General features: G+C 42.0%; 1 protein-coding gene across 17 annotated transcripts in view; it reads left to right on the top strand.

Moving 5' to 3' along the window:
* PUM2 (pumilio RNA binding family member 2) overlaps window positions 1-10,318 on the top strand; it is a 61,308-nt gene extending 50,990 nt beyond the window's left edge. For 12 of the 17 annotated variants that reach the window (XM_080998966.1, XM_080998967.1, XM_080998962.1 and 9 more), the window contains 7 exons: window positions 161-290; window positions 551-685; window positions 910-1,047; window positions 3,413-3,538; window positions 3,855-3,976; window positions 4,583-4,775; window positions 7,522-10,318. In XM_080998966.1, coding sequence (XP_080855092.1) covers window positions 161-290; window positions 551-685; window positions 910-1,047; window positions 3,413-3,538; window positions 3,855-3,976; window positions 4,583-4,775; window positions 7,522-7,653 — 976 coding nt within the window. In that variant the 3' untranslated portion in view covers window positions 7,654-10,318. The remainder of the gene's footprint in view (window positions 1-160; window positions 291-550; window positions 686-909; window positions 1,048-3,412; window positions 3,539-3,854; window positions 3,977-4,582; window positions 4,776-7,521) is intronic. The other 5 variants (XM_080998968.1, XM_080998965.1, XM_080998975.1 and 2 more) reach the window with 1 other exon arrangement.
* The last annotated feature ends 7,151 nt before the right edge of the window (window positions 10,319-17,469 follow it).

The raw sequence follows: 17,469 nt of genomic DNA, 5'->3' as shown, positions 1-17,469 counted from the left end.
GGCTGGGGCAACTCAGCCAGATGGGCGGGGTATAAATAATAAAATTCTTACTCTTATTCTTATGTTATTTTCAGTTTGTTTGTTTTTACTACTTTGCTCTAGTTATTCGACTTCTATTCAACTTGAGGTTTTTACTTATGTACAATTCTGGTGCTTACAGATTTATACAGCAGAAATTAGAAAGAGCCACTCCAGCTGAACGTCAAATGGTATTTAGTGAGATTCTGCAAGCAGCATATCAGCTGATGACGGATGTGTTTGGCAACTATGTCATACAGAAATTCTTTGAGGTAAGTGCATAAAGGAAGCTGTTCAAAGGTTTTTAACCTCTGAGTTTGTTCTGATGGGGGGGAAACCTAGACTATATTCCGACTCCCCTGTTTGTGGTGTTGAAGGCTGCTCACATGCTTTTCTTTCCAGCTTTCCACAGGTTTGAATAATCCACTGATAGGCGATTTAACTTTCTTATAGTGGCGTGAGATGACTTTCATAGTAACACGCAGAGGTGTGTGCTTGGTTTTTGTTAACAGTGCCTTCCCTTCTCTCGTAGTTTGGAAGCATAGACCAGAAGTTAGCCCTTGCTACGCGCATTCGTGGGCATGTTCTCCCATTAGCTCTGCAGATGTACGGTTGCCGTGTAATTCAGAAAGCCCTTGAGTCTATCTCACCTGACCAGCAGGTAATTGTAAGTTAGAACAATATTTTTGTATTCCATTACAAAAAAAACCACAAATGTAAAATGTTTCCTGTTTTGCTTTGCTGGGAAACCTGCTTGTAACAATATAGTAGTCTGATTCTTTATAGAAGGCACGATTCTTGTTAAATCATAATTGGGAAATGCACACTTGCGGGGAAAGTAACCTGTTACTGACCTGTGTAACCTGGTAATGCCAAATTATTCCTCTGTAGAATGAAATGGTGAAGGAGCTCGATGGGCACGTCCTGAAATGCGTGAAGGATCAAAATGGAAACCACGTGGTACAAAAATGTATAGAATGTGTCCAGCCCCAGTCACTCCAATTTATTATTGATGCTTTCAAAGGACAGGTAATTAGTTTTTTTATATTTACTTTTTTTAACTGAATGGTTACTATCCATAATCACAGCTTTTCAGATAACATTGGTTAGCACGCTGTTGCTAATATAGTCTTCCTAAGTGTGTCTCATTTGTTTAGGGTCCTATCCAGTGCTGTTGTTCTGCTGGTGCAATGGAACATTATTTCCCCTGAAACCCTCCCCTCCGAAGCCTCAAAATCTGATCCAGGGGGTTGGAAGACCCTCTGCAGCAGGCCAAGGAAGGGAAGCTCCACCATGTGAGCAGAACTCTGTGCACACAGGGTCGGATGCAACCCTTAATTTGCCACGCAGGGCCAAGCCAAGACATTTAGCCACCTGAGGCAAACTACAAAATGGCTTCCCCCTCTCCGCCAGGGAAGAAACGGGGAGTGAAGATTGACGTCAGGAATAAAGGGGGCATAAAGATCTATATCGGGATCCGTTGCCCTGTGGATCGTGCCGCCTGAGGCAGTTGCTTTACCTGGCCTCATGGGTGGGCCAGCCCTGCACAGGCCCCTCTGCTCAGAGGGAGCATGGCCCACCTATATTCAGAAGTTCTGGTTGGTCACCAACTTCATCAGCTGCAGGGATATGGTTGCATGCATCCACTGGCAGGCTCTGTGCTTACCACGGCAGTGCAAATGAGCGGGGTGGCAGGCAGATGAGGGCGAGAAGCTCACTATGTCCCTTGCTGCCTTTGGGTCTTTGGTTACTGGCATCAGGAAGCACACACAGCCTGGGATGTATGCTGCTTCTTGGGGTTGCAGTATACTGTTCTCCATAAGAAAAGCTTGCTAGTCGCCCCCCCCCTTTTTTTCTCTGTAGCAAGTCACCAAAGAAAGAAAAGTTTGCTTACCTATGTATGATGAGAGTGGCATGTGCTTTGGAGTCTTTGCATGCATTGCTCTGCCCTGCCAGGTTGGTTCTGAACAGGGAAGAGCTTCCCTGTCATACAGAATCTCAGTTTAGATAAGTGGCTTTGCTTCATGAAGACTCCTGGTTATTTTGCAGTATTGGGGTCGGAGAGCTTTAAATAATGCCAATATATTTGGCATCTGGCAACCATTGCACCCCTTCGGTTTCCGATGGTACATGGGTAGAGAAGTATAAAAAGCCTGGGACACAACCGTCTAGCCTAAATACAGAAATATTTAAAGGTAAAGGGACCCCTGACCATTAGGTCCAGTCGTGACCGACTCTCTGGTTGCGGCGCTCATCTCGCTTTATTGGCTGAGGGAGCCGGCGTACAGCTTCCAGGTCATGTGGCCAGCATGACTAAGCCCCTTCTGGCAAACCAGAGCAGCGCACAGACACGCCATTTACTTTCCCGCCAGAGCGGTACCTATTTATCTATTTGCACTTTGACGTGCTTTTGAACTGCTAGGTGGGCAGGAGCAGGGACCGAGCAACGGGAGCTCACCCCATCGCGGGGATTCAAACCGCCGACCTTCTGATTGGCAAGTCCTAGGCTCTGTGGTTTAACCCACAGCGCCACCCGCATCCCCTACAGAAGTATTTAGTCTAGCCTAAATACAGAAGTAATGTATTTGGCATTAACTTGGGAAGTGTACACTCGATTCTAACCAAACTAAGCCTCCTGGTGTATGTTGTGCTCTAGGAGGCTTAGTTTGGTCAGAACTGAGTGTACACATGAATAGTAGTAGTAGTAATAATAATAATAATAATAATAATAATAATAATAATAATAATAAATCTGTTGGGAGCTGCCCAGAGTGGCTGGGGAATGAATGAATGCATGCATGCATGCATGAATGAATGAATAAATGAATACTACTACTACTTGTTGTTGTTACTACTACTACTACTACACTTCCAGAGTTAACACTAAATACATTATTTCTGGTAAATGAGCCACCATAGCTGCTAGAGGGCCATGAAAATTTGTGTCCCTGGCTTTTTAGACTCGTCTACCCTTGTACTACCTGAAACCAAAGGGCACATTAGTTCCCAGATGTGAATTTTTTCAGCTGTCCTACCCCACTGCATTGGTCTTCAGAATACAGACCCCTTCACATATTAAACTCTGTAATGGGACGTGAAGAAAAAGTTCCTGTCTTGTGCAACAGGGGATCAAAATTTTCCTATAGGTGCGGTGTAATTTCTTGCCAAAGGGAAAATGCACGATTATCTGTGTTCGGTGTTACACAATATATTAAAAAGTAAAAGTCACTTGTTCTCCCTCCTTCCAAAAACCATGTTTACATCGAATGTTTTTCAATAATGTGGTGTAATTAAAGATAGGAAAATCTCCTTTTGAGTACCTGAGGCATCTTCATCTGGAATAGAGCAAATTTAATGCAGTGTGTGTTAATAATTACAATCCTGTCGTTTTAAGGTGTTTGTGCTTTCAACTCATCCTTATGGCTGCAGAGTAATTCAACGTATTCTGGAGCACTGCACTGCTGAACAGACACTTCCCATTTTAGAAGAACTGCATCAGCACACAGAACAACTTGTGCAGGTTGGTGTACACTGAAATATTATGGGGAGCACAAAATATATTGTGTAGCTGTATTTTTATTAGCAAATATTAATCAGAGTTTGGGTATATTGGAAGTAAATTGTTTAAAAAAGATCATGTCAACCTTTTCAGTTATTAGATTTTTGGTGTAGTATCTGTTGGGCATTATCAGTTTCCCTATATAACTTTAAATGCTACAGTTCCAAAACATGGGTATGTAAGAGTGGTCTCCTCTTCATCTTAGGTTTTTTGGGCGCTTTAAAAAAATGCTAAACTAATGTATATGCTTGAGACAACTTAAGTGTGTTACTTTCAGGATCAATATGGGAACTATGTTATTCAACATGTGCTGGAACATGGACGTCCTGAAGACAAGAGTAAAATTGTGTCTGAAATCAGAGGGAAGGTTCTAACTCTGAGTCAGCATAAATTTGCCAGGTATAGTTAACAGTGAATTACTAATTGCTGTTTAATATTGGGCAGTGAAGGACTGCTTTATTATTCCTTTCTGTGCCTTTATATCTGCCTTTATTTCATCTTGGAACCCAATGCAGTCATCCCTTTAAGGCACCGACCAAACCCAGACCTGAAATATAATAGGGTCAGTTTAGCCATTGCTACTCCTAAGTGCTCCACAGGATAATTCAAAAGACTTGGGCCACGTGATAGGAACCCAAGCTGGGATTCCTCCCTTTGCAAGCATCGCCTTTCCTAAAAAGTGGGCAACACTGCCATGGGGAGCGGTTGTACTTCTCTCTGATGGAAATGAGAATGTGATGCTACCTCTTCTGACACAAGGAGGAGTCATTTCAGCAGAATCTGCACCTCAGAGGTTAATGTACATGAGAGGCCACAGGGATAGATTAGCACAATACAGTAATGTTGTGTTGTCTCATAGTTTAAGTGCCATGTATTTCATTTCAATGTGTAGCGTTTAATCTGCTTAGTAATGTATTTAGCTGGATCTAATTTGTCTCTTTATCTATTCTTTATTCCATTCCATTCTGTAATCTTTCCTGTATTCTGTTCCGTAATCTTTTTCAGCAATGTGGTAGAAAAATGTGTCACTCACGCATCTCGTGCGGAAAGAGCTTTACTTATTGATGAAGTGTGTTGCCAGAATGACGGTCCTCACAGTGCCTTATACACCATGATGAAGGACCAATATGCAAACTACGTTGTTCAGAAGATGATTGACATGGCTGAACCAGCTCAGCGAAAGATTATAATGCACAAGGTAATTGTGCATATCTGCTCCAGACTTTGAAAGAACTCTTAATTTAAAAATCATTTCCCAGCTTTTGCAAACTTTGGATAACTCTTGCATGCTTTTGTGTCTGACAGTTTCTCTCTCTCCCCCACAACCCAATAACTCCATGTTTTAATTCCTCATTTTGTAAGTAGCATAATTGAAAATAGGATGAAAGTTAATGATACTGATTTCAAATAGGTTCTTTAAAATTTCTGTGTTGTTCATATGAAAAAGGTAAAGGTTAAGGACCCCTGGATGGTTAAATCCAGTCAAACATAACTATGGGGTGTGGCACTCATCTCACTTCAGGCTGAGACAGCATTTGTTCACAGACAGCTTTCCGGGTCATGTGGCCAGCATGACTAAACCACTTCTGGTGCAACGGGACACCGTGATGGAAACCAGAGCGCACGGAAATGTTGTTTACCTTCCCGCTGCTGCGGTACCTATTTATCTATTTGCATTGGTATGATTTTGAACTGCTAGGCTGGCAGGAGCTGGGACAGGGCAACGGGAGCTCATCCCGTCGTGCGGTTTCGAACCACCACCCTTCTGATCATCAAGCCCAAGAGGCTCAGGTTCATATAAATATGGATGGAAATGATAATTTATTCAACCTGGATAGCTCTGTTGGTTGGAGCGTGGTGCTGATAATGCCAAGATTGCAGGTTCAATCCCCGTATGGGGCAGCTGCATATTCCTGCGTTGCAAGAACGAGAAGATCCTCAGGTGTTCTTCCATCTCTATGATTCAACAGTAACCATGCTTTTTTACTAGACTGTAGATACACACCTGGTTGCAAATAATGTTGAACTACAGTGGTGCCTCGCAAGACGAAATTAATTCGTTCTGCGAGTTTTTTCGTCTTGCGAATTTTTCGTCTTGCGAAGCACGGTTTCCCATAGGAATGCATTGAAAATCAATGCGTTCCTATGGTCAAAAAAAGTCCAAACCAAGCCAAATTTGGTACAAAAATAGTTTATTAAGTGATCGCTCTTTAAAGTCACACATACTGTAAAGAGCATTTCAAAAATTGAAGGAACAATAATTTAAGTTTCTAAACATGACAGAAAAGCATTTAAAACTCACCGAAGTGTACTGTACATACATTTTCTAAGACTCTGGGGGACAACTCGATGAAGGTTCCTCTTCCACTCTTTGCTTCTTGCTGAAGAACCTGACCCCCCCCCCAGCCACCCACCACACAGAAATCCAAACCCAGAATTCTTTTTTTTAAACAACAGCAGAGTGCCCCAATGGTCACAAAAAATCATAAAAGTACAGGGAAAAAACCACAAGCTTCCAGATTCTTGCAAACCCCTCCCCAACACCAAGTCCTTGAATTCCAAACACCCCAACCCAAAATCCAGAAACCCCAAAAAAAGTTTTAAAAGTTTAACTTACCAAATGGCTGCAAAAGAAGTTTTGGAAAAGCTTCAAAAATCACCAAAGTCTTCAAAAACCTCAAAAAAGGCTACCACACTGCGTGCTATGAGTTGCTCCTCGAAGTCAAGTCGCAACTGCACCTCTTCAAGCAATGCACCCTGGGTATTAACGGTTTTAAGAAAAAGGAAACAAACTTGCAAGACGTTTTCGTCTTGCGAAGCAAGCCCATAGGGAAATTCATCTCGCGAAGCAACTAAAAAAACGAAAAACTCTTTCGTCTTGCGAGTTTTTCGTCTTGCGAGGCATTCGTCTTGCGAGGTACCACTGTATAGCTAAATGTGAACAAGCAGCATGCTTGTGTGTAATGCCTGCTTCACTCTTTCCATGCTTTATTACTTATATGCAGTGCTTTTTTCTGTGGGTACGCAGGGGTACACATACCCCTAAACATTTTGTGAATCTAAGTTTGGCCTCATTGAGGGGCATTATTTCAGTATGAGTAGGAAAATGAGAGTACCCCTAAACATTTTTTAAAGAAAAAAAACACTGGTTATATGTAATACATGATTCTCCCAGTTTAGCCTCACAGTGAGGTCGGTTAGGCAGAGAGTGAGTGGCTGACCCAAACCATTGAGCTTCAGTGCTGAGTGGGGATTTGAATCCTGGTCTCCAAGGTGCTGCTCTTGCACTGCCCAGAAACATTCCACAATGTGGCTTGTTGTGATGCCTGAACTGGGTTCATTCCTCCTCTCCAAACAAACCATGTTCAGAAGCCAAATTTTGTTCTTGGCTTACCTCTTGTTTGTTCGGAGAAGCAAACTGCTAGCTTGGATGTGAACATCATTGTCTGTGAACTCTTGTGAAGGGAAGGCTTAAAGGAAGACATATCTGCCCCAGTAGAAGAGTTCCTTGCTAGGAAGCAGTGGATCAAAATGTAGTACAGTGGTACCTTGGTTCTCAAACTTAATCCATTCTGGGAGTCCATTCGACAACTAAGGCGAGGCTTCCGATTGTCTGCAGGAGCTTCCTGCATCAGATGTTCGGTTTCCGAAAAACGTTCGCAAACCGGAACGCTTATATCTGGGTTTGTAGTGTTCAGGAGCCGATTTGTTTGACAAATAAGCCGTTTGGGAACCAAGGTACCACTGTAATTTTTCTTATGCCTGGTCCTCACTTGGGTTCATCTTAAATATTATTTGTCTCTGAAGATTTTATCATTGATCTCGGAGTTCATAAACATTAACGTAAAACTAACAAAGATGTCTTGAATATTCTGCTTCAGTTTATCATCTGCTCTCTTCGTGATAGGAATGTTTTGACTAAAACCTGGATTTTCTTATTGCAGATTCGCCCCCATATTACCACCCTGCGCAAATACACCTACGGCAAACATATCCTTGCCAAGCTGGAAAAGTATTACCTGAAGAACAGTGCTGACCTGGGCCCAGTTGGAGGGCCACCCAATGGAATGCTTTAAGGACACATTCAGAAAATCTTGAAGATGAATTTTATTGTGAATTATCAAAACATACAACTTAACTCAAAACGTTGTGATTTTTTTTATATAAAAAAACCCCTATTTATTGACTCTTCATGCATTTGTAAAAATTTTTATTCTTGTGTATATTTTTGGGGAATGAATTGCAACATATTGCCATTTCTTATCAGAGACCTATCAGATTGTGTGGCTCACAAAGCACAGAATGCCTGTAAATGATGTAACTATCCGAATAGCTCTCACATTTTGTAAATTTTTACCTTGTAAAGTCATTGAATAAAATAGTTTTTAAAGGGAAAAAAAAGTACAGTATTCTTTTAATATACTGGCTCACAATCTGGTAGGTCTCCCCAACATCACAGCACATGTTTATATAGTTGTATATAGAAATTAGTTTAATTTCTCCCCCCACCCCTTTGTGCGGAATCCTTTTTTTATAACAGATGAAAATAGATGATTGCATAATTATTATTTAACATGTTACAGAAAGTTAAGTTCTGTATTTTGGTGGTTCACAATTTTATAATCCAAATAGCAATCAGGGCACTGAAGAATATCAGTAAGGAATGATAAAATGTGAACATTGAGGAATAGTTTCTACCTTTTTACTTTGGAAACAATTTTCCTTTTTCTTTTAATGTAATGTGCCCTTTTCTCTAGCAGTGTATAAAAGCCATGTATATACTTAAATATTTAATTGATGTGCAAGATAGGGGAATAAAAATCAAGGTGGTACTTTGGTCCAGCAACGTACTGTCTGGGAAAAGAGTAAACCTGCATTAAAATAATAGGCAGTCAGTGGGCAAAAGGTGTGTGCTTTGCTTTGCATATACAATTGTAAGACAGGATTTGAAAGTGTTGATAGGCTTTGTGTTCTCACAGGTAGCTGCAAACGGTAGGCAGTTAATGGTGGAGGAAAGGCCTACTGAGACTTTGATAGCTCAACATCTAAAGCATGATTAAATATTCAAATAACTTTTTGCTTCCTTATAAATATAAGCATTATATAAGTATAGTTAATAGATGTAAGTTTACCGTTTGTAAGCAGATTTCTTGTTTTCAATGTTTTACAAGCCTTGCTAATTGAGTAGTGACGCTTACTTTGGTTGTACAGATGTACATTTGTAAACCTCCATGCTGTAAATGTAATTTGTTTTACCCCTTTTGGGAAGAAAATTTGCATTTTAGTGTATATTCATACCCCTGTCCCTTTTTTGCCCTGACATAGTGTTGTATAATGTAAATTTATTTCAGCAAATCAAGACTGATTTTTTAAAAGATTCTATCTTTATATGGTTTCAGAACTACGAACCAGCTTTCTTTTATCTATTATGAGGAAATGTTTTTGTTTAACATAGTTGTTCTGTTAATATGGATATTTGGGGAACTTAATCAGTTTAAACATTAATGAGAATAAAGGCAAATTAATGGACTGAAATACTGACCACACAAACCAGTGCTTCTTCCATCTTAAATGTGGCACGATTTGTTTTTGTACAGAAGAGTACTGTATTTTTGGACAGCTTACTTCATCCTAAAGCAAATATGTATGATACTGTCAATTTTTCTCTGAACAAGACACTGTAACAGTAAGATAAAAGCTGTACATTTACAAGCGGCCTTATGTACATTTCCCAGTTTCCTTTTTAAGGCAGAATTGTGACCATATGTGTATAATTAAAATCCTTTTTAATCCTTTGCCTATGAAAATATTTTGGAAAGAAGCTTACTTTGTATATTCAGTTTCGGAAAGATAAAGTGCTTTGTATTTTGTTCAAGTCAGTATTTTGTGTAAACACTTCATTTTGATGTCATAACATAGGTGCTTTGTCTCAAAGCTGCTGGAAGTAGTGATTTGACTATAGATTGCATTGAAACCTTTTGTGGAGAGGCCTAGAGAGAAGATAGGAGAGCAACATGTCATCTCATTTACAAAATGCTCATTTTTATTAAAAATATAATCACAGCATACAGACATTTGCTTACAACAAAATTTAGTATGTTGATAATTTAACACAACTGCTCAACAGTTACTTACACCTTAAAATAACTCAAGTATCTCTCACAATTTGAATTTATATAGTAGTTTCCTCCTTTCCCTATATTTAACTTTTGAATTTAAGTTTAATGACAGTTATAGAACATTTTCCCAGTAGATACAGGAAACTACTAATCTTTCCAGGGAGTTTGCCATTGGATATGGTGGTTCATGAGAGGGGAGGTGTGTAATACCTCTTGTCTATCAAGTTAAAATTTCTTCCATTTGTCTCAAACAGTCTTCAAACAATAATTCAGTATTCTTTGGTACATTTCACGTCTGTTCTGTAACCTGTTGGCTGGCCTAAGTGGCATAGTTATACTCTAATAATATTTTATCTTCTGTTAATCAGTTGTATATTTCTGCAGAAGTAGTGTAGGAAACCAAGCATACTTTCCCACATAATAATCTTTCTTGGTTTGAGGATGTTCTTCCCACTACAGTCTCTTCCCAATGTAGATTTGGTTATGGAACATTTTTTCCTAGTTTGTTTAGGTCTGTTCTGCCTCTAGGCTGCTCTTAGTTCATATTGAATAATGTAATGTTCACTTGTAATATGCTGTAAAGAAAACAACAAAATGAAAATGTGTGAATAACTTTATGCAATATGCTTGGTCTTATGTTTTGATTCTTATCAAAAAGCCTTGGGTTACACACTCGACTAAAATTGCTGCTTTCATTTCTGGGTTTAGCAGGTCTCCAAAGGAGGTTTCTATCAGTATTTTCTTCCTGGATTTAATCAGTTGAAATTGTGGAATTTTTCATCACCTCTACAGTTTTCCATCTGCTAGAAGAGCCACTTAACAGTATTTTAACTGTCTGATGGACCCTAATAACTTGGTGAAACTGAGCAAATCTTTGTAGAAGTCACAGTAAAAGTGGGCCTTTGTGTGTCCATTAGAGGCTTCATCTATATTTGCGGGGGCTGGGGGCCCCCAAAGTTGATGGGCATTGCCATTCCAAAGGTGTGTGTGTGCCGTGCCATGTGACTGATTATGTGGGGCGGGAATTATCTGGGTCCCTCCAATATTTTCTTCAAGTTGGCACCCCTGAGAGGAAGAGTGCGGAAGGTGATTTTATCAATTTCCCCTTTCTCTTATACAGTGGTACCTCGGGTTAAGTACTTAATTCGTTCCGGAGGTCCATTCTTAACCTGAAACTGTTCTTAACCTGAAGCACCACTTTAGCTAATGGGGCCTGCTGCTGCTGTCCCGCCGCCGGACACGATTTCTGTTCTCATCCTGAAGCAAAGTTCTTAACCCGAGGTACTATTTCTGGGTTAGCGGAGTCTGTAACCTGAAGCGTATATAACCCGAGGTACCACTGTAATGCTCAGTACTACCACCTTTGAAATTCCATAGCAGCTTTTCAGCAGAGGAGCAAGATGGGATGTCGTCCCCAGCCCTCTGTTCAGTGAGAGCGTTCCATGCGTGCAGTCCTGCTCACAGGAGCTTCTGGGTCTTCTCCTCCACTCAGCCTTTGGCCCTACAGACATGGTTAGAATCCCATCAGCCTCACTCAGTGTGGCTAATGGTTAGAGTTGCTGGGATTTTAGTCCCAGACACCAGAGGGGCACCACATCATGCAAGGCTGCTCTAGATAAATACCAAAGAACCTGTGACCCATGGCTGGCTCTAACGGGAGTTGGAGGCCAACCACATCTCAAGGGCTACAGGTTCCCCTTCCCTGAAGTGTCTGCCAGCATTTTCACCATTAAATCCACACCACAGCATTTCCAGAGACTCCGATGTTTCAGGTGTTTTATCTTGGTAGCGTCAAACGGTAACTCTAGCAATGGAGCCCTAGTTGCAAGCCAGAGCAGAGAGACATCCTTAGGTCACTACCCTATTGTGTAAGACTTGGCAGAAATGGTCAAATATGTTACAGTAATAGAACGGGGCAACTAAGCTGTGGGCCTGAAAATGTTGAACTGCACTTGCTGTTGGGCTCAACAAGGATAGCTAATGGTCAAATGTACGGGAGTGGTACTTAAGCAAGTTGTAGGAGGCCACTGGTCAGCCAGCCTTTATAGAAGCAGAATCTTCAGCCAGACTGTTAAACATACATCAACTTGATGACCCCCAGTGGAGTTTTCCCATTTGAGAAGCATTGGCCCGATTTTGCGTCAAGCTGCTATTGAAACAAAGTTCACCAGATGGCTGCAGTTTGAGAAATGGGCTCCCTGTGGAACTAGTCCTTTGGATCCAGGCCTAGGTGGTCATATTGCATCCTAGGCTGGTTTGGTTGGCTGATTTATTTATTTAGATGACACTTTCATTCTGTCTCTTCAGCAAAGTGTAGTGGAGCTCAGAGTTTTAGCAGACGTAAGATAAGCAGGTCCACCTTCTGATTTCCTAACTGTGACCTTATAGTAGTTGCTTTAACTCAGTAATGGGAAAACCACCAACACACTTCCTTATGACCATATACAGTGTGCTGGCAAGTTTCTTGCTTGCATTTTGCTGCAAGGCTTTCCACCCTTTTCTGGACGGTAATGTTGAGTCACAGGTTACACCTCCAGAGCCACACCTATTTTGTTTTCTTTTAAGGTCTCCGCATTGATTCAGAGCGTGCTTGTATCTTTCCATTACCGCTCCTGCAAGGGAACAGGGAAACCTAATGAATGAGGTTTTTCGTAGCCAAACGTCCTACAGCTATCCCATGGGCCATCCCTTTTCCCAGAGACTTTGCTAGTGATTTTATGCTGGCTCTGTGGTTTCTATTAAGACTGTGGACTCTTCATGCATAGTCATAATTCAGTGATGATTTTTGCTGTTCAGATTCCAACAGAGTGGCTACGTTGCTTAAGATTTGTGGCAGCTGGACACTGGAATTAGTGCCTGCTGTAATTTTTTTAAATTCAAAGGTACATCTCGAGAACTGAACGCAAGGGGAGCTGGCAAATGCATCCTAATAGCTAAACATTAATCTGTTAACTAGGAACTTGGGCATCTGCCTTTATGTTGGATCCATCTAGCTTAGGACTGACTGGCATCAGCTTGCTAGTGTTCCATGAGAGAGGTCTTCCTCAGCCCTGCTTAATGGTACCCAGGGGAACTGATCAGGTATGTGTTGCATCTAAATTCTCCAGTGAATCCAAAAATTTGCTCGGCTAGAGGGACAGACGGTTAAACAATGCTCATACCAATCACTACACAGGCTGTGACTGAAAAAACAACTAGAGACATGGCAAAGGGTATGTTTGCCCCCCAACAGGGCTTTCTCTCTCTGCCCTTCTCCTTTTCCTTGAATTGCAAATCCTCCCATTCAGTTTTGAAGTACCCCTCTATTTCAGAAGCATCCCATGTGGCCAGTGGAAAGGCTGAAAGTTCCAAAATCAAAGCTTCATCAGCACATAGAAGTAGTGGCACAATTAGTGCTCACAGTCACCGGAGCGCAAGAATATGGAGTCAGACCAATGGTCTAGTTCAGTATTGTCTACACTGATTGTCAACAGCTCTCCAGGACTTTAGGCTGGCACCCCCAGCCTTACCTGGGGATGCCAGCAGGCAGCAGGTGCTCTAAATCTGATCTGTACTGGGAGATTTATTTTGTAGGGAAAGGAGCTCTAACCAGATAATTTTGGAGGTGGGAGTGGAGTGATACAGATGCAGAATACCAGACCCCTCAGTTAGGAAGATGGAGTAAATGAAACAAACTCTTAAAGATGCAATCCAAAGCATGTCATCTGTGGGAAAAGACCAACTGAAGTCAGTGGGACTGATTTCTGAGTGTGGGTATGATTGAGTGGTAAATGCCCCTGCTTGATTGCTTTGCTTAAATTGTGAGCTTTGCACTGTGGCAGCTGCTGGCTGCTCATTCCTTCATTCAGCTGCCTGATACCCCGTGGCAATTTGCTGATGTTTCATCAGTGCTGGAGCTATTGCAGTAGGTGCTTTCTGAGGATCCTATATATACTGTACTTTTAAATGTGTTTGTAGGAAGGGGTGAAGGGTGTTACTGTTTTGTTGTTTTTATTATGTATCTTGTATTTTTATGCCGTGAACCGCCCTGAGATCTTCAGATGAAGAGCAGTATACAATTATTGTTGTTGTTATTTCCCTTCATATTTTGGAATAGGATTCCTATCAGAGATGACACACCTCCAGCTGAGTGGAGGAGCAGAAGATACAACAAAGGGAACAAAATTAGGCAGAGGAGGAGGGAGATGAATTTACAGCAGAGGGAGATGATGATGATGATGATGATGATGATATTTATACCCCGCCCATCTGGCTGGGCTTCCCCAGCCACTCTGGGCAGCTTCCAACAAAATATTAAAATACAGTAATGCATCAAACATTAAAATCTTCCCTACACAGGGCTGCCTTCAGATGTCTTCTAAAAGTCTGGTCATTGTTGTTTTCTTTGACATCTGGTGGGAGGGCGTTCCACAGGGCGGGTGCCACTACCGAGAAGGCCCTCTGCCTGGTTCCCTGTAGTGGCTTCTCGCAGTGAGGGAACCACCAGAAGGCCCTCGGCGCTGGATCTCTGTGTCCGGGCTGAATGATGGGGGTGGAGACACTCCTTCAGGTATACTGGACCGAGGCCATTTAGGGCTTTAAAGGTCAGCACCAACACTTTGAATTGTGCTTGGAAACGTACTGGAGGTGAGTTTCTAGCCTGAGTTAAGCACAACAGAGGTGTGCTGCTCTCCCAAAATTGGCTGCCTTATGAAGCAGTGTATATTTGCTTCCAGTGTGAACTTTGTGGGTATATTTGTACATAGAGCAAAACCTGCAAATACACTAGAAGTCTCCAGTACATCCAAATGACACTAGACTCAGTACAACTGACTCCAGAACATCTTCTGCTCAGAAGTGGGGAATGCTAAGAACAGCTACCTCTCATGCCAGAATGTGACATGGTCCAGTCACTACTGCTACCAAAGCACTTTCTTGAATATCTTCTTTAAAGATGCAGAATCCTCTCTTGGATCAAAGTATTTAATAGCTCTGGGCTTTCCTGCATTTGCAGTTTCAGGAGAGACCATGCAATGCTTTGCTAAAATGCTTGTTTGTGTTTGTGTGTGTGTGAAGTCAGAGAATCCCTGTCCCAAACTAAGGATGGCTTTTGCTGGTAAGAAGCTGCTGACTCACCACAGGAAGCCTGGATTACAAAAGCAGCCATCAATTAAAGGCTCGGCTGAAGGGCTATTCAGGTCTCCCTGTGGATACCTGTGAAGACTTGTGAAGTTGTGCTGATTCATCAATCAGTATGACTCACAGCCGGATACATGCACAGCCTCTCTTGCAACATACTGCGTTTGATGTATCAGGTGACAGGGAAGTTCTGTCTCAGGTGAGTATTTCCTACATGCAAATCATTACTTGGTGTCGTCTTCACCATAATTCATGCACGAATTAAGTCAGTACGCCTGAAGACTGCTGAGTTGGGTTATCTCTCTTGCCCTCGCCCATTGCCCCTATCCCTGCCCAAAAGACAGAACAGCTTGAATAATATCCGCGGAGCACTTTGAGAGTGGCAGAAACAAAAGAAAGAATAATGTGGGGGAGACCCATAAGTTACGGGACAAGGATAACTGTGACTTTAAAGATGAATGGGTTTGCATCATTGTTTTAATTTCAAGTTTACGATCCAGTTATAATTTCCACAGGGGTGCAGCAATGGGGCTTGGCAGGGGTACTTGCCATGCCCTCTCCCCTTGCTTAAGGGGGCACCTCATAAATTCATAAATGTGTTATGAAACCCCACATGTGGCCAGCATTTTGTCTCATTGACATAACCTGCTATTAACAACACGCCTGCTATAATGAATGACAAAGTGTTCCACGTACTTATTTATGTATCCAGCACCATCTGTGTACATCTGTGCTTTATTCTCAGCAATCTTATGATGACACTTTAAAGTAGGTTGGCAATTATATTGCAGATAGGAGAGGGCTTGCCGAGTCTCTGGCTGAATCCCCCTCCCCAACTCTGCTATTGAGGGTAGGCTGGTTTTTTTTAATAAAAAAAAAAGTTAAATTCACTTAACAATGTGGCTTTGATTTGTGTTGGGAAGTGGGGAGGGGTGGGGAGCGCAAGTCATATTTGCCGACTTACTCCTTTGTGGTTCAGAAAATCACCACAAGCGAAATAACAGTTACAAAATAATAGTAGCAAAGTATGCACATCTCTTAAAATGTGCTTAATAAAACCATGTGCCCAGGGATATTCAGCTGTACATGCTTAAGCCCCGCGAGCCCCCCACCCCCAACCCTGTTACAATTAAAACTACAAAAAATTGCAAGGAGATAGACCTTTTCGTCAGGAAACCTGATAAAGTTGTAAAAAAAAAAAAAAAGGCAACATTGTCATGGAAGCTTAAAGAGCAAACACTATTTTAAAATGTGCTGCAGCAGCAGAAGGCCTGCAGTTGTGTGATTGCTGGTATTTCCCTTCCAAGATTACTGCTCTCGGAGCATGAATGTTTGTGGCAGGTCTTTTTTCTGTGTGAGATGGCTGTCCCTGGTGGAACAGAGACTCCTGCACCTTGACCACTGAGTTTGTGGACCGTGTAACACAGCAGCAGCATTTGATTCCCTCTTCCTCTTATTTGTATTAAACTCCTTTTGTAATTGTACATTTAAATTGCTATAACCCACCCTGACAGATAAGCAATCAAAACACTACTGTTATTACCACTAACAACTACTACTGTTTTTCATTCTATCAGTCTCTCTCATTCGTGTGGGGTGTGTGTGTGTGTGTGTGTGTGTGTGTGTGTGCGCGTATACACACACACAAATGGGATTCACCAAACCAGCCCTCTCAGCAGAAGCCTTGCACATGCACTTTCACTTGTGCAATGGGGTTTCCCCCCCACTCCACATCACTTGTGGCCTCTGAAATTGGCTTGTGGCTGAGGTAGGAAAACCCAAGAAATAGAAAGCGGAAGAAGAAGTCTTGCACAGTCAAAGGATCATTAGGTTCCAGATCTTGAGAGATCCTCTTCGGGAGAATTAAGCTGCACCCATATTTTCATCTCCATCAGGCTCCCCCAAGGGAAGAAAGGAACAGTAGCTGTATCTTTCTCAGATCACTTTCTGAATACCCCTCCCCCCTTTTCTCCAAATGACAGTAAGAGTTTAAGTCTATAACAGGTGGTGTGATATACAAAGAAAGGAAAATATTTCCTCACAGAAGATAAACCTTCCTACTTCTCCCCGCTCCACCTAGACTTTATGCAGGGTAGATGTCAACATAAGCAAGTCCTGCAAACAGTTTCCAAGGTAAACCCACACACACAGAACACAAGACAACAAACCTGTCATACGGATCATTTCCACAGGCAGACCTACAAGCCTCCACCTACGTGTTCAGTTCCCCAGCGCAGAGAAGATTTGGGCATGGAAGCAGACACATACATGCCCCGTGGCAAGAGGCAAAGCACTAAGCAACAGGGAAGAAACCAGAGCAAAAACCTGTTTGATGCAGATGCCCCGTTGGGAGGATTGTCTTAAGGAAACAGGCTTCCTCGACTGGGTGTCTTCCATCAGTTTTGGATTACAACAGCCAGCCAGCACTGATGGGAGCTGCAGTGCAAAACCGCTGGAGGGCACCAGGTTGGGGAAGCCTGTAATAAAATAAGAGGTGACATTAGAATTGACCATAAATAGGAAGCTTCCTTAGTCTATCGAGGCTCTGCCTGGCAGCAATGGCTCTCCAAGATCTTGGGAGAAGTCTTAACAAAGAGTAGAAGACCAGAAGGATTATTTGTGTTGTTCTCTTTATGTTTTTGGCCATAATCCAGT

The sequence above is a fragment of the Podarcis pityusensis genome, assembly GCF_964106645.2.
Source record: "Podarcis pityusensis genome assembly, chromosome: 3".
Classification (NCBI taxonomy): domain Eukaryota; kingdom Metazoa; phylum Chordata; class Lepidosauria; order Squamata; family Lacertidae; genus Podarcis; species Podarcis pityusensis.
The sequence above is the reverse complement of the archived record's forward strand: the minus strand, read 5'-3'. Positions and strand labels throughout refer to the sequence as shown.